The sequence below is a fragment of the Cetorhinus maximus genome, chromosome 5, assembly GCF_964194155.1.
Source record: "Cetorhinus maximus chromosome 5, sCetMax3.hap1.1, whole genome shotgun sequence".
NCBI lineage: Eukaryota > Metazoa > Chordata > Chondrichthyes > Lamniformes > Cetorhinidae > Cetorhinus > Cetorhinus maximus.
The window spans coordinates 82,650,112-82,671,023 of record NC_135883.1 but is presented as its reverse complement, the minus strand read 5'-3'; the positions used below and the strand labels follow the sequence as shown (position 1 = coordinate 82,671,023).

Here is a 20,912-nt window from a genome sequence, read left to right as displayed (position 1 = left end):
TTTTGGTGGTGGACACTGAGGTCCCAAACCCAGAGCACATTCTGCGCCCTTGTCACCCTCAGTGCTTACAATTGGTGTTCAACACGGAGGAGCACTGATTTATCAGCTGAGGGGATGTGAAAGGTGGTAATTGGCAGGAGGTTTCCTTGCCCAATTTTGTCCTGATGCCCTGAGACTTCATGCGGTCTGGAGTCAGTGTTGAGGATTCCCAGAGCAACTCCCTCCTGACTACATACCACTGTGCGCCATCTCTGTTGGTGGAGCAGAATATATCTGGTGATGGTGGTGTCTGGGACATTCCACGAGTATGACTATGTCAGGCTGTTGCTTGACAGCTCTTCCAATTTTGGTACAAGCCCCCGAGGTTAGTAAGGAGGGCTTTGTAGGGTTGGGTGTGCCATTGTCGTTTCTGGTGCCTAGGTCATTTTAGATTTTTAGACTTCGTGGCAGTTTGATACAACTGAGGGGTTGCTCGGTCATTTCAGAGGTTATTTAAGAGTCAACCACATTGTTGTGGTACTGGAGTCACAGGCTAGTTTTTATATCCAGATTTAATTGAGTTTAAATTCCACCAGCTGCTGTGATAGGACTTGAACCTGTCCCTAGAGCATTAGCCTGGGCCTCTAGATAACTAGTTCAGTGACATAATCACTACACCACCACCTCCCCCTGCTTACGATTAATTGATTTCTCTGCAGCTCTCTTTGTTAAGTATCAAGCTCGAAGACAGTGAGTCTGGGAGTCCACAGATTTTGAGTTTTGGTCAGTGCACAAGCAATAGGAGCTTGAATTCCATAAATGGTTTCATCTCCACATGTCCATTCATGGTCGTTTCATTCAGAGCTTTCTGGAGAATTGAGGTAATTCTGAGTCTGTGTAAAAATTACAAAATCCACCTGGCTCTCAGCGGCCACCTTAACAACTTGTTGTTTTAGGCCTTTTAAAACTTAAGTCAGTGACTAAGCGGACTGAATAGGGTGAATACCAGGATGTTTCTTCTTGTGAGGGAAACTAGAACACAGGGACATAGTTTAACAATAAGCGGTCTCCCTTTTGAAACAGAGATGAGGAGAAATATTTTCTCTCAGTGGGTCATTAGAGTGTGGGTCTTTACATTTATTCAAGGCTGAGTTAGATAGATTTTTGTCAGGCAAGGGAGTCAAGGGTTATGAGGTGCAGACAGGAAGGTGGAGTTGAAACCACAACCCAGATCAGCCATGAACTTATTGAATGGTGGAGCAGGCTCAAAGGGCCGAATGGCCTACTCCTGCTCCTAAATCCTATGTTCCTATGATTTTCAGTTAGTAAATACATAAGTTCACTTTTTATAAAGCATGGCTTCATAACATACTGAATTACATTTAATCAGATGAGGGGGTCATTTCTTCACTTGGTATTTCTTGATCCATGCTCACTGGGGAAAAAAGTGGACGTTTGCACAATTTAATTTAAATGGTATATTTTTGGTCCTCTCCAATCTCCAAGGTGATTTAAACTTCCTCTACCATTCTCCCTGGACCTTGATTTGTCCATATGTTTGCTTTTGCCTTTGTTACACTTTCTTTAACTTTTGGAAGAACAATCACTTTGAAGTTCTACATCACCACCTTAAACTCACTTAGTCCGGTTGAAATGCTGCTTTGTTTCAGCAGGAGGATCACAGGAATCCTCCTAGAATGGAGCTGCCCTATGCACAATATGTTGCTTCAAAAACAACATTTGCTGACACAGATTGAGCAGTAATACCAGATTCTCCACGCTTCTCATAACGTTCTAACCTGATTGCTATATTGAGACTCTTGATTTAGGAGACTGTGGGTTCAAAGCCCAATGCAGGATTGAATGCCACTATATTAGTTGACACTTCACTGCTGTATTTTTGATGATATGTCAAACCAAGCTCCAGTCTTTCCATTCAGGTAGACATAAAAAATTCCACAGCAGTATTTAAAAAAAAACAGAAGGGAGCTCTTCTAGTGTACTGGCTACCAATTCTCATTCAATATTTAGCACTTGCTCATCAGCATGCCACACTTCCGCATGCGAAGTGGTCATCAGGTGTCATTGTGGGTTACTTTTTTCAGTGTTCGTGCCTGCTGCCAAGCTGCTGCAGCCACTGGTTATCAAGGTGGTACAAGTGGCAAACAGCTGATGTCGCCATTTTCCTCTGTCATTGGCTAGTAGCTCCCATATGCAAGAACCAATGTTTAGGTCCATCATGTCAAGCTTGCAAGCATCCTTGGAAGTGCAGTTCTGGGCATCTTACTGGTCTTCTGGCTCTGGCTATCTCGCCATATAGAAAATCTTTAGGTATGCGACCGTCTCCCAACTTGTGGCAAACGTGCCTGAGCCAGCCAAATTACCTCTGCTTGATGAGTGCCAACATACTTGGAGATTTGCCTTTAAGAGGGCTGCTGCATTAGTGAACTTGTCCTTCTGTGAAATGCCCAGAATGCATTTCCCAGATCGCAGTAAAGCATTCGACACCATCAGCAGGGCAGGACTCCATAACCAACAATACTAACAACAGGGCAAATGTTTATTTGTTACATTTGATGTTTGCAGGACCTAGTTGTGTTAAAAATAGGAAAGTAAATTGGATGTCTTGAGGATTTATTAGGCTTTTAGAAATGCAAGCTCATTAAAATGCAAGTGCTGCTATAACTTTTCTCAACAGTAGGATGTCACAGACAGACACGCTTACTGACCATGGTCAGTATATTTTGTATGAAAAGAGGCGTGTCTTTTCTTACCTTTGGAGTGTGAATCCCAATTAAATAATTCATTAGCAAGCTTTTGAGGGTTTAAAAATAAAGGTGGCTATTTATTCTCACACACTTGCCCTGAATTAATGCAATGTCACACACACGGTATCATGCATACACACACACACGAAGATTAGTTACTGATACAGATAGCGCACTCTTACAAACTACAGTTAATTCAGTTTCTGATTTACGATTTCCAGTCTTCCACGTGGTAGACCTGTGGTTTCTTGAATGGGTTCAATGTTTCATAGTTGAAGTGATGGTCTTGTAAAGTGAAGGTTTCACAGAAGGTTGTGAGGTTTCTTGCAGTTGCATATCTTGGAGGTTGGTTCTCAGGCGAACTTTGAAACTGGAACAGGTTAAGCAGTTTGACTGCTTGATGACTTGCAGCTACTTTCAGAGTCTGGATCTCAGACTGGCTGACGACTGATGGTTTTGATGGATTGCTGGGTCCCGGGGTAATAAAGATGCTGCCCCTGAAACTAATTTTGATCACATGACTTCTGAGTTCACATTTCTGAGGCCTACCCAGTCTAGTTTGCATGGGGCAGGCTTTATGATACAATGGGAAGTTGATAGTGGCTATTGAGTTTTGATCTTCCCTTTGTCCAGTATGAAGCATGGAGACAGGCAGTCTGGAAACTCCATAGTCTTTAGGTGTTGGCCCAACCTTAAACAATGAAATGTGTGAATTCCACAAATAACTATGAGGTACTCTCATCTATGTATGCCAATATTTAATTAGGTATTCACCGGAGTCTTGATCCTGCAGTCCAAATGGCAAAAGTCACATGATTTGCAGCAGCCATCTTAACAGTTTGTGTTCGCCCAATTTTTGAAAATATTGACTGCAAGTTCGGGCATGACCAGGATATAAACCAAATTGTCAGCACACCAAAGAAAGAGTCAAACCTTTCATGATAAATTCTCAATAATAGAATTATTTTCAGATTTCCATTTTTGATGCAGTTACTTGGTGTCATAAGTAGATTCAAAAAATGACTTAAAAAGTGTGAATGTATTTATAGATTAGCTGTTACAATTAATTTATTTCATCTGTGCGCTGGAGTATGGACAGTATCTTACTGAAAAGGTCAAATGAAATGACAGACCACAAGACAAACTCAAACAATTCAGAAGTCATCAAAACCCTGTATTATAACAAATACATTGTAATAACTCATACTTTTTTGATCTTTCTGATGCAAGTCGAAATGGCTTTAGTAGTTTTATTCTTTTTATTGCCAACAGATGCCAGGCAGCCAGAGTGAGATCCTTGAAGGATCATAAATTGTAATCTAATCACTGTAGATTTATTGAGTGATAATGTACAGTTAGTTACCAGAAAATATGTAATTATTCTACAGTACACATTAAATTATTATAGGCTCATTATAATTTGATTGTTTACCCTTTCCTAGTGTATATGGCTGTGTATATCAACACAGCTTTCTATTTAAAAATAAAATGAAAACAATGCAACAAATTTGTTTTGGTCTGTGCAACTGAACTGTATGATCTTGTATAACTCATTCTGTCCACAGCCAAATCCAATACTTCAGCTACTCATATTACAGGTAAGAAATTATAATATATTAGAACACCTGACTTTATCATTCACATAGATCAGAATGTCTGCCATTACACCTTTCTTCGGCAATTGTGTCAATCAACAAATAAATCAGGTTATTTTTGATAACAGCTTTTGATATATTTAAGAGGGGCTAGCACTACAATAAAGGAATGAGTGCTCTGGCAGGAGACCAGGAAGAAATAGTACATGACAATGAGCACATTGGTTTATATTTTGGTAAAATGGACCAGAAGCTGTAGTTTCTCAAAAAATAGGTTAGATTGAAAGTTGAGAAACATAGATACAGGAGAGGCTTACAAAGACCCGATAAACTGTGAAGGCTGTTCAGGTCTAAGCATGCGAAGCACAATCCTCACATCAAATCGGTGTGAGATATAAGATTATTACTTTGTGATATAAATATACAAAATGTGTCTATAAGAGGGCAACTTTGAAGCTCAGTTGGAAAATGCATCTCATGGGATGGCTCTGAGCCACAAAGAAAGGGTAGTTTCATGTTAGTTCCCTGCTCTGTGCTGAATTAAAACTCTTAGACAGGGCAACAGTGGAATGCACAATTAGTCACAGTATCCCTGGGCTGTGGGTGGATAGCAAGATATGGAGGAAGCAAATATATCGGAAAGGGTTCAAGCTCCTCGTTGCTGTCCAGTCTCACCTGTTGGAAGTGTTATGGATGCTGGATGCTGACAGGCTCAGGCCCGGTTGTGAAAGATCCCACCCCCACTGTTCAACATTTCTATCTGGGGTTACTTATGAAGAGCGGCAAGTTTGTGAGCTAAACATAGGACATCAGCACAGGATAAGTGCATGAAAAAAAACTAAACCTTATCACGAGGGTAATTGGATCAATATCCAAGCCCCTAACCAAGCTGTTCCAGTACAGCTACAACGCTGGCATCTACCCAGCTACGTGGAAAATTGCCCAGGTATGTCCTGTACACAAAAAGCAGGGCTAATCCAACCCGGCCAATTACCGCCCCATTAGTCTAGTCTCCATCATCAGTTAATTCATGGAAGGCGTCATCAACAGTGTTATCAAGCGGCACTTGCTTAGAAATAAACTGCTCACTGACACCCTGTTTGGGTTCCGCTAGGGCTACTCAGCTCCTGACCTTATTACAGCCTTGGTTCAAACATGAACAAAATAGCTGAACTCCCGAGGTGAGGTGAGGTGAGAGTGACTGCCCTTGACATCAAGGCAGCATTTGACAGGGTGTGGCATTATGGAGCCCTAGCAAAACTAGAGTCATTGGGGAAAGCTCTCCGCTGGTTGGAGTCATGCCTAGCACAAAGGAAGATGGTTGTAGTTGTATGGCATCACCGTAGGAATTCCTCAGGGTAGTGTCCTTGGTCCAGCCGTCTTCAGCTGCATCATCAATGGCCTTCCTTCCATCCTAAGGTCATAAATGGAGGTGTTCGCTGATGATTGTGCAATGTTCAGCACCATTCACGACTCCTCAGACACTGATGCAGTCAATGTCCAAATGCAGCAAGATCTGGACAATATCCAGGCTTGGTCTGACAAGTGGCAAGTAACATTCGCACCACACAAGTAACAGGCAAGGACCATCTCCAACAAGAGAGAATCCAACCATCGCCCCATGGTATTCAATAACATTACCATCACAGAATCCCCCTACCATTGACCAGAAACTGAACTGAACTAGCCATATAAATACTGTGGCTACAAGAGCAGGTCAGAGGCCTGGAATAGTGTGATGAGTGACCTACCTCGCGACTTCCCAAAGCCTGTTCACCATCTATAAGGCACAAGTCAGGAGTGTGATGGAATACTCCCCACTTGCCTGGATGAGTGCAGGTCCCACAACTCTCAAGAAGCTTGACACCATCCAGGACAAAGCAGCCCGCTTGATTAACACCACATCTGCAAACATTCACTCCCTCCACCATCGACGCACATTAGCAGCAGTGTGTACCATCTATAAGATGCACTGTTGGAGTTCACCAAGGCTCCTTCAACAGCACCTTCCAAACCCACGACCACTACTATCTAGAATGATAAGGGCAGCAGGTAGATGGGAACACTACCACCTGTAGGTTCCCCTCCAAGTCACTCACCATCCTGACTTGGAAATATATCACCGTTCCTTCACTGTCGCTAGGTCAAAATCCTGGAACTCCCTTCCTAACAACACTTTGGGTGTACCCACACCACATGGACCGCAGCGGTTCAAGAAGGCAGCTCACCACCATCTTCTCAAGGACATCTAGGAATGGGCAATAAATGCTGGCCCAGCCAGCGAAGCCCACATCCCATTAATGAATTAAAAAAAATACATACTGCAATCTAGTCAAAAAGCTGACAACTCAAAAGATAGTGTGTAACTTAAAACAGCTTGTATGCATGCCTTTGTCCAAGGCTAGCACGGTAAGGTGACCAATTAAGTTAATTTATTTACATTACGTTGGTTGGTAGAATTGTCATTAGTATGTTAGGTTCACCCCGCAATGCAAAATGGATTCTAAGGGCCTCAAATAGTTGCCACCAGTGGCCTCCATTTGCATGCGAGCCTGGGAAGAAGCTGATTTGTGGGGCTTGTAAATCCTGTGACTGGTGCATTTCTGTTAATGGTCCAGCTGCAACACGTCTTGCCTTCTGCATGAGAACATAAGATGGGCTCACGCCCAGCTCTCCATGCTGCAAGTCTGAGAGCAAGACATATTGACGAGAGAGCAACAGAGCAATTGCTCTAAAATCTGGTGGCTCCTTGCTTCATTCTTGATTGAACTGTGCTTCTTGCCAAATCACCATGCCAGACTCTGGTACAATGTTGCCCTGATGTGGTGCAGCTGAAGGCAACAGTCCAGAAGGGCAGAAGCACGAGATGATGATGGAAAATGACCAAGTCTTTTGATGAACTCATGCATATTTTAGATTGTAAACTCTCATTTTTTTTAATAAGATGCATAGAAAATTTATTTGTGCAAATATGAAAGGATAGAGCTAAAGAATCTGAAACAAAAAATGTTTAGCTAAGCAATTGTAAGCAAATATTATGTTCTGATCAACAGTCATTTGACCTGAAACATCAACTTTGTCCCACTCCCTACAGATGCTGCCAGACCTGCTGAGTATTACCAGCATTTTCAGCTTTTGTTCTGTTTGCAGTCTTGCTGCTATTGAGACCATTTTCCTCAGTGCTTCTACCGCAGGTTGAAAGTACTTGTAAGCAGCTGTTGATCATGGAGTCTTTTGAAGACACTAGCCATGCTAAAAGTAAATACCCTGCCCTGCTTAAGACATTGAAAAAAATAATGCCACTCTCTGAGATTGTGATGCCAATATGTTAAGAATATGAGATCTATCAGAAAAAGATTGTACTTAAGTCTAAAGATATCTATATGGATATATTTGCATCCTTATAATCGCCTTGTAACAACTATGGCAGAGAAAAGAAATGCCTAACTAGTTTTGCCCTATATTCCTGTCCCCACTACCCAAAGAAAACTTCTCTACCTCTGGACATTCAAACTGATGCTTGTTACGAAGGCCAGACTTAGCTCGTCAGAGAGTGGGCGGGCTGGAAATGCCACGTCCAGATAGCCCTCGAGTTTCAATGTATGTGCGGACTGGGAGTGGGCTGCGCGTGCGTAATTAAGAGTTTTAAGTTCTTCAGGCTGAGGATGGGCCCAGTGTGCTTGTGCAAAGAGAAAACGGCGCGCAATATTGGGTCATGTGACCTAGAAGCAGGTCGTCATTTTGGAGGACAGTCCCAGGCAGGGGACAGGGAGAGATCCCAAAGGAATGCCCAAATAGGGGACGAGAGGTCCCAGTTAAGAAAGAGGAGCAGAAGTGGTCGTCTCCTCGCAGGAAAGGTGCTGTTGGTAAAGATTCCAGTTACTTAGGGCCTGAGAAGTCTGGAAGAGCTGAAAAGGTCACTGGCTCCATGCTGAAAGGGGTTAGGACAGCCAAGAGACAGGAGTTCAGAGAAACCCAGGGGCAGTGCCAGCTCAGTACAATAGTCTAGTAAAGAGCTGATATTACGGCAGTAAGACTTGAGTGCATACTTGGGAGTCCAGGGGAACGGAGTCTCGGGAGACAAGATTGAATCTGTACAGGTGTGTCATCACAGAAGCCATCAGAGTTTGAGCAACCTTTGGAGAGAAGTTCAAGGCGGGATCTTCAAAAGTGAAGACTGGAATCCCTCATGAGAGAGACAGAGTTTCAACGAGCGGTTGACTCACAGCGTTTACTGACGTCTGGGTGGATTGCTGAGAAATCTGTGGAATCTGTCTTGATGGCATCTACCATTTATTGTGCAGTACGCTATGTTCGGCCACAGGTTGACTGTTAATTCACATGTATCTCATATTAACCCTGAATGTTAGAGTATAAGACAGATGTGTAAATTGTTTTATCTTTCTGACATTGTAAAGTAAAGTTTATTTTTGTTTGTTCAAAACCCGTGGAATCTTGTGGTATTATTCTCAAAGCAGGTGTCTTGAATCTCAAACTTTGTCTACTTTAAACAAAATGTTATTGGTCCCTAACCGGATCTTATCAAAAACTTAAGGGTCTGGTCCAGGATCATAACATGCTTCTGTTTGACCAATCCATCCTTTTCCTTAGCAGTCAGAAGTTTGTAAGCACAAATTTGGATGTGCCAAATGCGGTGCTCCTCAGCAAGAGGGATCAGAAGTGTCTAATGCAAGCAGCACACCTACATATATTCACACTCCTCTAATAAGATTATGTTACCAACACAATTCAACACTTAACCAAATAGAAATTGGGTAGAAAGTAAATACTGTATGCAAATTTAAGAGCAGCTGATTGAAAAATCTCTCTGCAGCAAAAGGTTCTTCAGTTTTTATCCTATTCTCTACTCCCAATCATATATCCACCACAGATATGACTATGCAAACACCACATATAAATCTAAATATTCCCCCTGGAACTTATCCATGCGAGAGTATAAATCATAGCAAATATTGTGCACACTGTATTTTTATTGTACTTCATTGGCTGTAAAATGCTTTGAGATGTCCAGTGGTTGTGAAAAGCACTATGTAATTGCAAATCTTTCTTTCTTTATTAAGAATATTCATAGATTTCAGCATGCCTTTTTTCTGCTGCTCTGTTTTTATACACACAGACCCTAAAAAAGTTAATCACACTATTTAAAAGGTTTGCTTAAAAAAGTCAATTTTGCCATCATAAAATAGAATAGACCAAAATTTTTCAGCATAATTAGTGTCATCATATGAAAAAATGAATTACTTTAAACCATAAAATTGTCCTTGGCTGCACCTATTACTTAAAGGAATGATGAATACACATAAAACTGCACGATTGAAATGAAATTTGTCCTCAAGTGGATTAAATTTCTTTACTGCCTCAAGACAGGTAGACATGAAACTACTATATGTGGGAAGTTCAAACATTGTGTTAAATATGAAGAGTTTTATCTTTTATGAGTAGCCAATTTTCCCTGACGTTGCACATGAGAAGTGAAGACCGAGTACAGTCTCCAGATGAAAACAGCTGCAGTATAATTGGACCAGGGTGAACAGGTATAGTTCAGTCCCTATTTTAAAGTTATACATTCCATCCTTTTGCGAAAACCTCTGGCAATTTTGGAGTCAAAAAGTGGAGCAGGTTGAATGCAAAGGTCTCTTAGTAATACGGGCAAAGGACTCAGGAGATGCAAAACAAAAATGAATTTCAAGTGTATGCAAAGATCATAATATTCAATGTATTTTATATAGAAAGTTGTTAATGCAACAGTCTGTTTTCAGCCAATATTCAGCTGCATTTTGAATTTTAAACAACATGATCACAAGTCAAAAATTTTATTCCGCATATTTTGATGCTACATTCCATCTAGGTCCCAACCTCTGGATTTCCCCCTTAAACCACTCTGGTTTCCACCCATTCTTCTTTAAAACTCATACCTTTCACCAAGCTTTTGGACACTGCGCCCAACCCCCCACCAATTTCCACTGCTTTAGCTTGGCATCTGTTTCATACCTTTTGAGAAGTGTATAGGATTCGTTTTTGACATTAAAGATTCTATATATCAGTAAGAAAATGTTTTTACATAAATTCTTCCTGTTTATATTTACCAAATATGTGGGGTGCATGTGTGTGTCTGGACCGAAGGAGTCATACAAAGCATAATCTTGAATGAAAATATATGCTTGTTTAATTATATATGTAGTCTGAACTGATTTAATGTTAGAATGCAGTATAGCACTATTCATAGACATAGATGGCATAATGGCAATTTTTGCCAAACATGTACTGGAGGAAAAGAAATACAATAGATACTGTAAGCAGCAATTTTAGGCAGTGTTTTTAATTTGCGCTAGTCATAATAAAAACTGAGATTCTGTAATCTCATTGGTTATGGCAGATAAGGAGTGCCATCTTGTCAGAGGTCAGTGTGTTATTTAGAATAATTCGTTCTGAGAGTACATTTCTCCCAATGACACAGTAGGCAAAGCAACAGCTGCAGATTTTGAAAAATACCTGAATCCCAAATGCTAAGTCTTTGTTAGATTTGTCCTTATTACTGGATTTGCTTCATTATGAGGATGAATGCCCTGTAAACAGAAGATGGGGCAAGTTTTGTTTCTGACTTCTAATGCCCCAGGGTCCAGTTTTAATCACAAACTCATTAACGTATTTGCATAAAATTCTTTTGCCTGCTATTTTAACAAAGATATTGACTCATACAAAATAGATGGGCCAATCATTCTGCTAAAACAGCAAAGAAATTTTATATCAATCCACTGAAGTGTTTATTACCATTATGCATGGTGTAAGTTTAATCCATTACTGTTATTTAGCCTCCGGGGTGTTCTTTGTTTATTTGCACTTCCTCCTGCCTTAAAACTTTCTTGGCAAACAATTTATAAAACTGTAATTTGTAGCAGAGAAAAACTTGATGAAATTTTTCCTTGAATCTGCCATAAAATCAGTGGATTATTTCCAATCACCAATTCTTACAAAACAGAAATGGGGCAATTTTTACCTCACTGATGGAGCAATATACAACTGATGTGATCAATAGGAAAAATAACTCTAAATGACTCAATCTAGCAAGAACAGATTGTGTATCTGAATCAAAACCTAAGAGGCCAGTATGCATCTCCAATTGTCACGTTGCATGACCTATGCTCTGTAAAAAAACTGATAATGCAAAAATCATAAAAATGAATTGGAGGTGGCCCATCTGCATTAAATTTTGTCCCTTATCCTAATTTGGGAGAGAGAAAGCACTGACCACATCAATGCAGCCACCCAGGTCCCTTAAATTATCCTAAATGGAAATCAGCAGTCTAAACCTTAAACAGAAATTTCACTTTTCAGTTCCCACTTGCTCATTTAGCACGGGATGGGCAGTTGAAAGAAAAACTTGAATTTTTGTGGCACCTTTAACATAGAAAGACATTTTTTACAGAAGTACAATCAGACAAAAATTGACACCAAGGCAGAGGAGATATTAAAGGAGGTGGGGGACTGACTAAAAGCTTGGTCAAAGAAGCAAGTTTCAAGGAGGGTATTAAAGGAGTGAGGGGTGGATATATGTAGATATTTAGGGATGAAATTCCTGATATTACGGCCTAAACTGTTGAAAGCAAATATTGGAGGCAAAGGCCATTTTGGAATAAGCAAGAGAGCAGAGGTGAAGGAACAATGAGTTCCTTGGAGGTTTGTAGGGCTGGAGAAAGGTGCAGAGACACGGAAGATTGAGGCCCTGGAGGAAGAAAAAGGCAGGAATAATGGCTTTGGTAGCAGACGGACTGAAATAGGGTGGATTTTGGCGATGTTATGAATATGGAAGTACGAAGACTTTGTGATGGTGAGGATGTGGTTTCTGAAGTTCAGCTCAAGAAACATATAGGGTGTCAAGGTTCAAGGACAGAGTTTGTGGTGGGGGTTGAAAATAACAGCTCAAGTTTTCCCAATTTTTAAACTGTTTTCACTGATCTGAAAATCTACCCTTGGGAGGAGAATTTCATCTTTCCTTTCTGATGATTTAAGAACTATCTAGCTGCCATTGCTGACACTGCCTTCTCTTGGCCTCCATCACTAATAACTGAACTGTCAGTTGTAGGCTGGACACCATTATCAGAATATTTCTTCCATCTGTGACAGCAAATCTATCTGGAAAGGCTGGAAGTTTGGCACATGTCAGGGACCAGAGATCAGCAGTCAAGGCTTGAATAATCCAAGATCATGCCAGGATGATATTGGAATTCTGTTATTTTGATTTGATTGAACTTTAGCAAACCTATTTAAAACTGAAGTTTATGCAGATGAATCGCGCCAGAGAAACAAAATCCGAAGCGAGAGAGAAAGATTTAAGAAGAGCTCTGCTGGCATGCAAAAATGGGACTATAACAAAATAGTTCTTAATCTTTAATCTGCATTTGCTGGCTGATGTTGGGCTCTGGCAAAATTATCACTCTGGCATCTTCATTGGGCTAGCTGACTATAATGGAATACAGTTTTGTTACCTGCACACTCAGAGCAAATACTAACCTACTATAATTTCTGGTTCCTGTTTGAGGCATAATTTGCCCAATTCAGGTAGATTTATCTGGATGCAGACTGTTATTTATATCCACATTCTTTAATTAGATTGTATTTTTCTCTCATCATGGGGAATTAATTTAAATTTTCATTCGACATGCCATTCTTCTCACTTTGTTGTGTGGAATTTATTCCAAATTACAACGGAGGGACTTGAAAGTATGAATGGGAAGTTCACCCCTGGGAAGAGCCACATAATTTGGAACAAATTCCTAATGCTCCTGTTGTATACTCAGATGGAAAATCTAACACTCAAATTCACTGGTGCTATCCATCTGTGCTGAAAAATGCAGCAAGTTAACCATGGCAACTGCCACTGTCTTGGCAACCAGTTGTAGTACACAATCACAGCAATACAGCACATTCAGAGTGAAAGGCAAAGACAGCAGGATGCTGCGGTTGGCAACATTTGCTCGCTGAAAGATTCTTTACTCTGTTCAGGTAATAAGCTGGGGTATAACCTCAGGCACCAACAGGTCTGTTTGAAGCATATAAAATGTACCTGGGAAACAACATTATTGATTTAATGCTGAAATTCAGAAAACACCCATTAAGAGGTGGCTTATCTTTTAAACGGGGATATGTTTAAGCCCTTTTCAGTAAAACCCTGAGAAAACAGGCCTCTCTTTAAAGGAATGAAAAAGATGTTCCCGGGGTCTTTCCATTGTTTGACTGCAGGACATTTAGCACATCCTCATGAATGAAGTAAACAATCTAATATTAATAAAAGTTTTTTGGCATGTTAATCAATGCATTGATCAACATAGAACTACTAACAGAATAAGATTTCAACAGATTAACTGCTCTTATTTTTTTTAATGAAAATTCTTAAACATGATTAGCTGCTTAGCCTGCTTGATAAGAGCGCTGTTGTTGGACACCAGAGAATCCCTATAGCTGACACTTTCCAATGATAATTTCATTCCAAAGTGAAATCCACATCACAGAGATAACTAGATCTTTGTGGGGAGATTTTGAGGTCAGCAACAAACACCATAACTTTGCTACTGACTGCAAAATCCAGGCCATTATTTTCTTGTGATATTATGGTGTCAATTCTCCACAAGTGGTGAAGAAGTGCAGTTCACTGAGGTGAGCCTCCAAACTGGGTTGTTCACAAGAGTATGCCACTTCCAGGAACCACTTAAAAACAGAATGCACTGCAATTCCATCACTAATTGAAACATAAGCTGCAATTGAAAAATTATATGCAAATGATTGCTGCTCCTCAGGTATCATTCTCCTTTTCAAAATCATCTTCAATCTGATATAAAAAAATACACTTGATCCATCACTCATTGCAAAATATTAAATCTCCACACTGCCTTTGTTTTCCAAGTTCCTGAACATTTTTGTCACCTCCTAGATCTGTACATCTCTCCCTTATTTACATGCTCAAATCTCTTCAGTTTCCATCCCTACCCATAGCAGTGAATGACTCTAACCAACATCACAAACAACATTCACTGTATCTGTGATCATGTTACATAAAATTCTCCTCCACCTCTTTGTTTGTTTTGACAAAGTTGATCTCACCATCCTGTTCCAAAGCCTCTGTCATCTAGCTAAGCATGACTGCCCTTGTTCTGTTTCTTTCATCTATCTGATCATACCAGAGCACATCCACTGTTTATGTGTTTTCAGATTGCTTGGTTTACATGTAGTCTTGAATAAACTGCAATTGCCTTCAGTTGAATGTTGGAAAAATCGAAGCCATTTTTAGCCCTTGCCACAAGCCCTGTACACTTACCACCACCTCCATCACTTACTCAGTCGCTAGACTCATCCTATTCAAACTTGAGCTCCACCATATTATCTCCATAATATTGCCCACTTCTATCTGAGCTCCATTCTCTTGGTGCTGAAGTGCATTACCTCTAGAATCATCTACTACTCCAATGCTCTTGTCGCCAATCTCCCATCCTCTACCCTCTATAATACTCTTTAATACTCACTTTATTTCTTTTTATACAGCTGTGAAGTGTCATGAATCATGTTTCTTTAACTCTAACGAATTATTAAACATTTCTGCACTCCAGCACAAATGTATTTCTTAATACAGCCAATATGATTTACACCCATAACCTTAAGATTGCCTGGGACAGCATAACTAATTTGCATGGACTTGTCCGCAATTAATCAAATCCCCACAATTTATCCTAAAGATACCCTCCTTTTTCATACAAAGATACACTCTGCACAGTGCTGTAAAAGCTGCACTGGTAAATTATTGCATTTTCCATCACATTGAAAATTATGGAAAGTTTGCATAAAATAAACAAATTTTGTTCTGTAATCATGGTAATGACATAAAACATAATAATTACCATCTTCATCTGTCTGAATGACAACCTCTTCACTCTCCTTTCTTCCTTCTGGATTTGTCAGAATCATTTTGATACTGATGTTTGTGTAAGGTGGCAGGTGTTGAATAATAAGCTGGGGTGCTTTCTGATCCATTTCTATGCAGTCAGCTTTGCTCTTGTTATGACCAAAGTAGTGGTAGCACACAGTTACGTTGAAGGTGTGACACCGTGTTACATTGTAGCCCAGAGACTCCAATTCAACAGCAAGATGTCTAGCATATATCTCTGCAATCTTCAGACTTTTTGGTGACCTCATAGGTTCTATTCAGGAAAAAAAAGCAACACAATTTGAAAAATTGTAGGCAGATATAAATTAGAACATTTTCACTACTGTAACATTTACTAAAATACTGTTTAACTGGCAAACATTAACAAATCTTAATCCTAGAAACTGCTGAAGAAAGTCACTGGAAAATAGTTAAGATGCCAGTTCTTCACATCTATAAGAATCTCAGCAACTTACTTGTACGCATAATAAAACAAGGAAAATATAAGGAAGCAATTTACCTAAAGGGAAATGTGTAAATCATGGAAATGATTCTTCCACCTGGCCTTTCCAGAGCACAATGGTTCTAACAGAGAGAGCACCTTATGTAAGCATGCTCCCCCTGGACTGCTGGATTGAATAATTACTATTATTGCATTTGAATGTCTCAACAGACTGCAGTGGTTTTGAAATTTGGAATTTTACAGGTACAACAGGATAGGGTGGAATCAAGAATCAAACTAGAAATGTGCTTCAATGCAACCTCATTGCAGGAGCGCAGATTATTAAGTTAATGAAGTAGTAGGCATAATATTGCATTTCTTTACTGTTAAATAAAATAACCTCACATTCAGCTTTTCTACTTAAAGTAACCTTTATTCATCTCCTTATCCTAGTCTTCTAGTGCCATATAACAATTGCAGTGAACCTCAGGGTCACATTCAGAATTCTTGGGACGCGAGGAACAAAGAACATTTGCCACATTGTTGTTATTCCTTACTTCAGGAGGGATATACTTGCATTGGAAACAGTTCAAAGAAGCTTCACTAGGCTGATTCCTGTGATGAGGAGTTTGTCTTTTGAGAAAAGGTTGAGCAGGTTTGACTCTATACTCATTGGAGTTTAGAAGAATGAGGTGATCTTATTTGAAGGGGCTTGACAGGGTAGATGCTGAGAGGATGTGGGGGCATCTAGAACTAGGGGGCACAGTTTAAAAATAAGGGTCTCCCATTTAATACAGAGGAATTTATTATCTCAGGAAGATTTTAAGTCTTTGGAATTCTCTTCTCCAGCAATAAGTGGAGGTTGGGTTATTGAACATATTCAAGGCTGAGTTAGATTTTTGATTGACTAGGGAGTCAAGGGTTATGGGGAGTAGACAGGAAAGTGGAGTTAAGGCCATAATCAGATCAGCCATGATCTTACTGAACGGTGGAGTAGGCTCTAGGGACCAAATGGTGGTCTCCTGCTCCAATTCCTAAGTTATGTTCTTCTGCTATCTCAGAATATCAAGCTTAAATAAATTCTTAATTTTGCCACATACAATTAAAAAAAGTAGTTTATTTTTTTGGAAAAAATGGTTACTAAAAAAGTACGAGTGTTAAAGCATTAAAATTAGTGTAAACATATTGCTTTTTACTTCTTTACGACACTTGTAAACTGGGCAGTCAGTGTTATTTGAGCACAGCTGCTACCCCACATGCTGTTCTAATTTTCCCTCCACTGGCATTCTTTTCTTCTTTAATATTATGTTGAAGTCATCGTTATCACAAAGGAAGTTGGTTGTGGTTGTTGGAGGCAAATCATCACAGCCCCAGAACATTGCTTCAGGAATTTTTCATGGCTGTGTTCTTCGCTTAAAAATTTTCAGCTGCTTCATCAATGCCCTTCCCTCCAAAATAATGTCAGAAGTGGAGATATTCGCGAATGATTGCACAATGTCCAGTACCATTTGCAATTTCTCAGATACGGAAGAGGTCAATGCTCGCATACTCAGGGTTGGGCTAAGTGACAAGTAATATTCATGCCAAACAACTGCTAGATAATGACCATTTCTAACAAGAATCTAACCATCTGCCTTGACATTCAATGACATTTCCATTGCTGAAGCCAATAACACCAACATCATCCTGTGGGTTACCAATGACCAGAAGCTCAGCTGTGTTAACTACATCAACACTGTGGCTACAAGAGCAGCTCAGACGTTGGGAATTCGGCAGCAGTTAAGTCACCTCCTGGCTTCCCAAAGCGTGTCCACCATCTACAAGGCACTAGTCAGGAGCATGATGGAATACTCTCCATTTGCATGGATGAGTGCAGCTTCAACAACACTCAAGAAACTCAACACAATCCAGTACAAAGCAGTCCACTCGATCATCATCCATTCACTCCACTACCAGTGCAAAGCAGCAGCAGTGTGTGCTATATACAAGATGCACTAACAACTTGCCAAGGATCCTTCACCAGCAGCTTTCAAACCCATGATCTCCACCACCTAGAAGGAGTAAGGCAGAAAATACACACGAACACCACCACCTGCATATTCCCCTCCAAGTCTCACACCATCCTGATGTGAAACACTATATCATCGCTCCTTCAATGTCACTAGGACAAAATCTTACAATTCCCTCCCTAACAGCACTGTGGATGTCCCATTACTGCACAGGCAGCAGAGATTCAAGAAGGTGGCTCACCAACACACCACCACCTTTCAAAGGAAAATTAGATTTGGACAATAAATGCTAGTCCTGCCAGAGAAACTCTCATCCCATGAATAAATTTTTAAAGATTTAGCTCACATTGAAATCCATTCAAGTTGTGGTAAAAATAACGATGTTTTAACCATGTGCTTATTTCTCATTAAGTGCATGATCCTGACGTTATTTGGCATCTTCACTAAGTTCCATGGTAACACTGGCCTACCAGTTCTGTTGACAGTCTCAACTTTTCCTCTTTAGCTGTCTTAGACCAAGTGTGGACCATATGGTGCAGGCAGCAACAGTCTAAAGCACAGTGGATCTCCAACCCACAAAACAGGTTGCAGGCCTCAGCACTGGAATTAATGTAACTAGATGACAGTGGATGCCTGGTGATTGCTGAACTGTGTTCCTGTGGACCCTTGCAGAGTCACCCTATTTGGCTGGAGCCCTTGAACACTGGCCCCACACACCCTTGTGTTAATCCAGTCATGGCAAACCTGCCCTGTAGGTGACTTTCCTATCAATCATTCACCCATCTTAATGGGAGAATTGTGCCAGTGTTTTCCCCACAATAGGTACTGGAAGTTAGGAGCTCAGCAGCAGGGGAATCAAAACAGTTCATGCATCCTCCCTCAAAGCCCTTTCCTGGTGTAAATGGCTTGATTACATTATCAGTTTCTATAAACAGAAAGAGTATCTTGTGAACTGAAAGCTGCATCTTTATTCATTGTTGTAAATGGTTGGCGTACCAGGTTACCAATTAACTCGGTTTTGGTAAATTGGTTACTGAAAACATGTAGGATACCCCAACACATTCTGCTGTCACTTCAGATGGACAGGCTTTAATGTTGTTAGCATGCTACAATCTACAAGAGATGATGAACACACAGCAAGCAATCCATTTAGGTAGGGCATCTTCATTTGGTGCACCTTTGCTGATGGCTGTGAAGGCCACATATTCCAGTTTCCAAGTTGAAAGGTTACCCTTCTTTGCTTGCTGCATAGCCTAGACTTGGCTTTCGACCTTGTAGGCTGGTAAATGTCACTACATTTTGTCATGCCAGTGATTGCATTTTATATTTTGCTGTGTATCCTGAGGCTGTCAAAAGCCAGATGCTCTTACATGTCTTTATTCAGAATATTAGAAACTTAAAATACCAATTTCAAGCTAATTATTAGTTCAGTGGCCTCTGCAAAGTTGAAGTGGGTCAACACATTTAATTTTATATGTGAGAGATTGCCAGAATTAAGAAGTGTGCGGGCTATACCTCTCAGTTTTTATTCAGTCCATAAGCATATTTAGTATGGATATATGCCTCAAGTGGTATGAAATTTCTGATCAAGTCAGGCTGGAAGTTAGTTTTGCTTAAATGAAGATGCATATCATTCAGAAAATTAGCAGCAGGTCTGGGAATATTCCATGTGTGCCAGCTGACTTTAGATGCTTGTAAACATAGTTGCATCCTGCTAGCGCGGTGATGGCCAGATGTCAGCTAATACTGTGATGTCAACTAAAAATCTGTATCTGCCTATAATTCAGGGGAAAATAGATGACTTTTTAATGGAAATATGTCAAAGTGGTACTGCATACGTTAGAGCTTTTATGGAGAAGAATAGCAGCGTAATGAAAATGATAAACAATAATTAATAATTTGCGTCAGTTTTGTAAGTGGCAGTTAAGTTGTACAATTAGTGTAATTAGTACGCAGTATGGCTAGCTGGCATGATAGATCACATTCCAGATTTTGTTGACTCTCTTCTAGTATGATGTATAGGGCAATTTAGCAGCTTTGAACATTTCACATGCAACAGCTGTGGCGGCCTCATGCTAGGTCTTTGGCATCTGTCAGCACAGTTTCAAAATGTTTAACATTGATGGTGCTTTCAATCGGATTTTTTTTTCCCTTAAGAGCTAATGAATCCTGCTGGAGTATATATTAGTATGCTGAAGACATATTATAAAAACACTTTGAAACTTGAGGTAGATTAACTTAAAAAGCAGTAGCGGCTATATAGTTTTTTTTTAATATCACAGCAATCCTCCCATGTTTACTGAAATGTTAGCCTGCTCAGATACCATCTTCAAAGAGACTTCTGCATTAAAGGGACTCTGTTGTTAGGACTTGTAGGAACTGTTCAATTTTCTGTTCATAGTTATCTCAACGTTATGAGATAGACAACATTTCATAAGCAGCAACTTCACATGTGCCCCAGAGAATTTATTTCTTTGAGATTAACTTGAAAAATGCTATACTCTTACTTTCAACAGTCAAGCTCTTGTCTGTATCAAAAGTTTGATGGCTGTCGATTTTAATATTTTCACTATGACTTTTCAATTTCTGCATTTCATTTTAACTATAAATAAATCTAGGCTCACATTATAGCCATTGACAAAAAATCGTATGCACACCCACGATTTCCCAAGATATGGTCCCTACAAACACCATTCCATATTGGGAGTGCTGGACTGTGGAGCCAGAACTAATATCTCATCATTCTCTTGGAAAGGAGGCAGTATGAAAAATACTTGTTGTAGATACATGAAGGATTGTGACAACACGGACAGCAGCAGTTTGAATGCACTGAAGTAATGCCAGTGGAAGGTTACAACAGGAAGGCCAACTAGGAAGGAGGTAGAGAAATTGAATATCAAAGTTAGAAACCATATACTTAGGTTTCAGTGTGGTGGAAAGGGTGGTCAGGGGAGATTGTGAAAAATGCAAGGGCAGAAGTGGGCGTTGTTATAAAACTTTAAGAAAGCAACCGTGGTGAAATGGTGAAAGAGGCTGACTCTACATTTCCTGTTAGGCTTTGGTGGCAAACTAGATACTGCAGAGTCATGGTACAGACAAGTTAGTGCTGGCAGGTTGGCTTCAAGTTTGACAATGTTGCAATGGCTTATCCAGCTCTTGATGTCAAAGGGTAATTGCAGAATG

At 40.1% G+C, this 20,912-nt stretch overlaps 1 protein-coding gene across 4 annotated transcripts in view; it reads right to left on the bottom strand.

The window, feature by feature from the left end:
* The window catches only part of ptprk (protein tyrosine phosphatase receptor type K), a 640,293-nt gene that overhangs the window by 185,295 nt on the left and 434,086 nt on the right, over nucleotides 1–20,912 (bottom strand). For all 4 annotated transcript variants that reach the window (XM_078542126.1, XM_078542128.1, XM_078542127.1 and 1 more), the window contains exon 8: nucleotides 15,253–15,552. In XM_078542126.1, the coding sequence (XP_078398252.1) occupies nucleotides 15,253–15,552 (300 nt within the window). The remainder of the gene's footprint in view (nucleotides 1–15,252; nucleotides 15,553–20,912) is intronic.